Source organism: Cherax quadricarinatus, chromosome 98 (assembly GCF_038502225.1).
Source record: "Cherax quadricarinatus isolate ZL_2023a chromosome 98, ASM3850222v1, whole genome shotgun sequence".
NCBI classification, from domain to species: Eukaryota; Metazoa; Arthropoda; class Malacostraca; order Decapoda; family Parastacidae; genus Cherax; species Cherax quadricarinatus.
In genome coordinates, this window is record NC_091389.1 from 5212176 (window position 1) to 5218175 (window position 6000).

At 41.1% G+C, this 6000-nt stretch overlaps 1 protein-coding gene across 1 annotated transcript in view; it reads left to right on the forward strand.

Moving 5' to 3' along the window:
- The window catches only part of LOC128702501 (proteoglycan 4), a 65024-nt gene extending 59258 nt beyond the window's left edge, over positions 1–5766 (forward strand). The window contains exon 7 of the mRNA XM_070105411.1: positions 5524–5766. Coding sequence (XP_069961512.1) covers positions 5524–5750 — 227 coding nt within the window. The 3' untranslated portion in view covers positions 5751–5766. The remainder of the gene's footprint in view (positions 1–5523) is intronic.
- The last annotated feature ends 234 nt before the right edge of the window (positions 5767–6000 follow it).

The following is a 6000-nucleotide window of genomic DNA, read 5'->3' on the forward strand; positions in this document are numbered from 1 at the left end:
AGGCATGTCCCGACTTTTTGAATTAAACCATGTCTCAGTTAAGGCAAATACATCAATGTTACCTGCACTAGCAACTAATCTCAACTCGTCCATCTTATTCCTAGCACTACGGCTATTAGCATAATAAACATTGAAAGACTCTCCTTTCTTTTTACCCTTCCTGCTCATTTCTGTTTTTCTACTAAACCTATTACTGTCCTTATCACCCAGTGTCACTGGCTTTTCAATATCTACCTCGTTCTGCTTATTACTAGTTCCCCTAGAACTCGTAATATTACTACACTTGGACTTCACCGTTTTCCTGCCAAAACCCATACCACTAACTATTCCTAGTTTAAAGTCCTAACAGCTCCCTCCACTGCAGTTGCCAGTGCTCCCACCCCAGACCTAGATAAGTGAACCCCATCCCTGGCATACATGTCATTTCTGCCATAGAAGAGGTCCCAGTTGTCAATGAATGTTAACGCATTTTCCTTACAGTATTTGTCCAGCCAGCAATTGACACCAATTGCCCTGGACAACCATTCATTTCCAACTCCTCTCCTTGGCAAAATACCACATATGACAGGGTTTCCACCCTTCCTCCTAATTATTTCTATTGCTGACCTATACCTGCTAATCAGGTCTTCACTCCTACGTCTGCCAACATCGTTGCCTCCAGCACTGAGACAGATAATAGGATTGCTCCCATTACCTCTCATGGTGTCATCCAGACGGCTAACAATATCCTCCATCCCAGCCCCAGGAAAGCAAACCCTCTGTCTCCTACTCCTGTTCTTCAAGCAGAACGCCCTATCCATATACCTAACTTGGCTATCCCCAACAACAACAATATTCTTACCTTCCTTGATGTCGTTTGTCGTGACGTTCCCAGTAGTCGACTCACATTCGTCAGGTAGCACTGAGAATGTATTAGATGTTTCCACAACCGTTTCCACGGCAGTCTCTTTCTTCTTCATCGTTTCTACCTTTCCATTCGTCTTCTTGATTGTCAACTTCGTTCCCTGCTGTCCAGCCACTGACCAGTTTCCCTTCTTGACCTGAGGACTCAAAACAGGAGGACTACTACGAATCTTCTTGTTTTCCTCGGTCAGTCGCCGAATCTCCATCTTCGCCATCCTTAATTCTTCCTTAAGCTGTTGGTAAAGTTGCCTGAAGAAGATAAATTATGTAACATCACAGTCACTAGTGAAATGGTTGTGAAGCAGATAGATAGACTGAAGCAAAATAAGTCACCGGGTCCTGATGAGCTTTTTTCAAGGGTTCTTAAGGAATACAAAATGGAACTCTGTGAACCATTAACTAATATTTTTAATTTATCTCCTCAAACAGGTGTAGTGCCTGATATGTGGAAGATGGCTAATGTAATTCCTATTTTTAAAGCAGGGGACAAGTCGTTACCGTCAAATTACCGCCCAATAAGCCTGACCTCAATTGTAGGCAAATTACTAGAGTCAATTATAGCTGAGATTATAAGAAGCCATCTCGGTAAGCATAGCTTGATTAATGATACTCAGCATGGTTTCACGAGAGGCCATTCTTGTCTAACTAATTTATTAACTTTCTTCAGTAAAGCTTTTGAGGCTGTTGATCACGATAAAGAATTTGATATTATTTACTTAGATTTTAGTAAGGCTTTTGATAGAGTTCTACACCAAAGACTGTTAAAGAAAGTGGCAGCTCATGGCATTGGGGGAAAAGTGCTCTCGTGGATCGAGTCATGGCTCACAGACAGGAAGCAGAGAGTGTCCATAAATGGGGTTAAATCTGAGTGGGGATCTGTAACAAGTGGCGTACCACAGGGATCAGTCTTGGGCCCGTTGTTGTTTATAATATATATCAATGACCTTGATGAGGGTATTACTAGTGATATGAGCAAATTCACTGATGACACAAAGATAGGTAGGATAATTGATTCGAACGTAGATGATGTTAGGGAACTTCAGGAGGATTTAGACAAACTCTATTCTTGGTCAGAAAAGTGGCAGATGCAGTTCAATGTAGATAAATGCAAGGTTTTGAAGCTCGGGAGTATCCATAACCCTAGCACTTATAAGTTAAATAATGTAGAACTTAGCCATACAGATTGCGAAAAGGACTTGGGGGTTATGGTGAGCAGCAACCTTAAACCAATACAGCAATGCCTAAGCGTACGTAATAAGGCAAATAGATTATTGGGGTTTATATGAAGAAGTGTAAGCAACAGAAGCCCAGAGGTTATACTGCAGCTTTATACATCATTAGTAAGGCCTCACCTAGATTATGAAGCTCAGCTCTGGTCTCCATATTACAGAATGGATATAAATTCGTTAGAAAACATTCATCGTAGAATGACTAAATTAATACATAGCATTAGAAATCTTCCTTATGAAGAAAGATTGAAGACTCTTAAATTACATTCACTTGTTAGAAGAAGAATGAGGGGAGGCATGATCGAAATGTATAAGTGGAAGATGGGTATTAATAAAGGGGATATTAATAGAGTCTTGAGGATGTCTCTCCAAGAGAGTACCCGCAGTAATGGATTTAAATTAGACAAGTTTAGATTTAGAAAGGACATAGGAAAGTATTGGTTTGGAAATAGGGTAGTAGATGAGTGGAACAGTCTACCTAGTTGGGTTATTGAGGCTGGGACTTTGGGTAGTTTCAAATTTAGGTTGGATAAATATATGTAAAAAGCAATGTAAAAAGAGAGCAAATGAGAGAGTGGGTGAGATGTTATCAACAAATTTTTTTGAAAATAAGAAAAAGTTTTGGAGTGAGATTAACAAGTTAAGAAAGCCTAGAGAACAAATGGATTTGTCAGTTAAAAATAGGAGAGGAGAGTTATTAAATGGAGAGTTAGAGGTATTGGGAAGATGGAGGGAATATTTTGAGGAATTGTTAAATGTTGATGAAGATAGGGAAGCTGTTATTTCGTGTATAGGGCAAGGAGGAACTACATCTTGTAGGAGTGAGGAAGAGCCAGTTGTGAGTGTGGGGGAAGTTCGTGAGGCAGTAGGTAAAATGAAAGGGGGTAAGGCAGCCGGGATTGATGGGATAAAGATAGAAATGTTAAAAGCAGGTGGGGATATAGTTTTGGAGTGGTTGGTGCAATTATTTAATAAATGTATGGAAGAGGGTAAGGTACCTAGGGATTGGCAGAGAGCATGCATAGTTCCTTTGTATAAAGGCAAAGGGGATAAAAGAGAGTGCAAAAATTAAAGGGGGATAAGTCTGTTGAGTATACCTGGCAAAGTGTATGGTAGAGTTATTATTGAAAGAATTAAGAGTAAGACGGAGAATAGGATAGCAGATGAACAAGGAGGCTTTAGGAAAGGTAGAGGGTGTGTGGACCAGGTGTTTACAGTGAAACATATAAGTGAACAGTATTTAGATAAGGCTAAAGAGGTCTTTGTGGCATTTATGGATTTGGAAAAGGCATATGACAGGGTGGATAGGGGGGCAATGTGTCAAATGTTGCAGGTGTATGGTGTAGGAGGTAGGTTACTGAAAGCAGTGAAGAGTTTTTACGAGGATAGTAAGGCTCAAGTTAGAGTATGTAGGAAAGAGGGAAATTATTTCCCAGTAAAAGTAGGCCTTAGACAAGGATGTGTGATGTCACCGTGGTTGTTTAATATATTTATAGATGGGGTTGTAAGAGAAGTAAATGCGAGGGTCTTGGCAAGAGGCGTGGAGTTAAAAGATAAAGAATCACACACAAAGTGGGAGTTGTCACAGTTGCTCTTTGCTGATGACACTGTGCTCTTGGGAGATTCTGAAGAGAAGTTGCAGAGATTGGTGGATGAATTTGGTAGGGTGTGCAAAAGAAGAAAATTGAAAGTGAATACAGGAAAGAGTAAGGTTATGAGGATAACAAAAAGATTAGGTGATGAAAGACTGGATATCAGATTGGAGGGAGAGAGTATGGAGGAGGTGAATGTATTCAGATATTTGGGAGTGGATGTGTCAGCAGATGGGTCTGTGAAAGATGAGGTGAATCATAGAATTGATGAGGGGAAAAGGGTGAGTGGTGCACTTAGGAGTCTGTGGAGACAAAGAACTTTGTCCTTGGAGGTAAAGAGGGGAATGTATGAGAGTATAGTTTTACCAACGCTCTTATGTGGGTGTGAAGCATGGGTGATGAATGTTGCAGCGAGGAGAAGGCTGGAGGCAGTGGAGATGTCATGTCTGAGAGCAATGTGTGGTGTGAATATAATGCAGAGAATTCATAGTTTGGAAGTTAGGAGGAGGTGCGGGATTACCAAAACTGTTGTCCAGAGGGCTGAGGAAGGGTTGTTGAGGTGGTTCGGACATGTGGAGAGAATGGAGCGAAACAGAATAACTTAAAGAGTGTATCAGTCTGTAGTGGAAGGAAGGCGGGGTAGGGGTCGGCCTAGGTAAGGTTGGAGGGAGGGGGTAAAGGAGGTTTTGTGTGCGAGGGGCTTGGACTTCCAGCAGGCATGCGTGAGTGTGTTTGGTAGGAGTGAATGGAGACAAATGGTTTTTAATACTTGACGTGCTGTTGGAGTGTGAGCAAAGTAACATTTATGAAGGGGTTCAGGGAAACCGGCAGGCTGGACTTGAGTCCTGGAGATGGGAAGTACAGTGCCTGCACTTTGAAGGAGGGGTGTTAATGTTGCAGTTTAAAAACTGTAGTGTAAAGCACCCTTCTGGCAAGACAGTGATGGAGTGAATGATGGTGAAAGTTTTTCTTTTTCGGGCCACCCTGCCTTGGTGGGAATCGGCCTGTGTGATAATAAAAAAAATAAATATATGAGTGAGAGAGGTTGGATTTGATTGGGACTTGCAAATGAGTTGATAGAGTTATTAGAGATTATTTCTTGGGTAGCATTGAAAATTGGGTTGGGCAAATGTTTTGTTAGTGGGATGCATTGTAAAGGACCTGCCTAGTATGGGCCAACAGGCCTGCTGCAGTGATCCTCCTTTCTTATGTTCTTATGTTCTTAAACATGAAAATAAATGGTATAAATACCGACACAATGGAAACATAAACACATATGCAGTTTAATGTGATCCTTTATTGACAACGTTTCGCCCACACAGTGGGCTTTTTCAAGTCACAAACAGATCTACCTGGGGTAGATCATTCTGAACCTGACTATAAATACTCACATACCTTCCACCCCAGGTAGATCTGTTTGTGACTTGAAAAAGCCCACTGTGTGGGCGAAACGTTGTCAATAAAGGAACACATTAAACTGCATATGTGTTTATGTTTCCATATTCTTCAACATGTTTACAGACTTACACACATTTGAAAGTGAAAAAAAGATTACGTTTCACTGTTCTGTAATTTTCACTTTACATCAGTAGCCTGGAACCTGGTGTATGAGCAGGTCCCGTCGTTAATGGACAAAGTTCTTTGATCGCTGAATTGTTTCTTATTGTTACAATTATGGCAAAACAGTTTTTTCTTAACACCATAATTTCCATTACTGGCTCCCCGCTCCCCACAGTTAGTTTGTTAAATACAGGGCTTACCATACTGTACCCATTACTGTGTTAATGTATTTTCCATAGATCCGCTGGAGTGGTCTGTTGCTCATGTTCGACAGTGGCTGTCTTGGGCCGTCTGCCAGTTTGGTCTTCTGAATATCGACGTAAACAACAGCAAGTGGAACCTCAATGGCCGAGTGTTGTTTGGCCTCAGCCAGACTGACTTCCGTAAATTAGTACCAGACGACCCAGGAGATGTATTTTATATGCACTTTGAACTCTTGCGGAGAACCAATGTTGTTGGTAAGTAAATGTTGAATTTTTTGATGTTGCAAGGCAAGTAGTAATGAGAAAGCCAGTTGTCTTGTTTTGTTTTGAGTTCCATGCTATATACAGTGGACCCCCGCATAACGATCACCTCCGAATGCGACCAATTATGTAAGTGCATTTATGTAAGTGCGTTTGTACGTGTATGTTTGGGGGTCTGAAATGGACTAATCTACTTCACAATATTCCTTATGGGAATAAATTCGGTCAGTACTGGCACCTGAACATACTTCT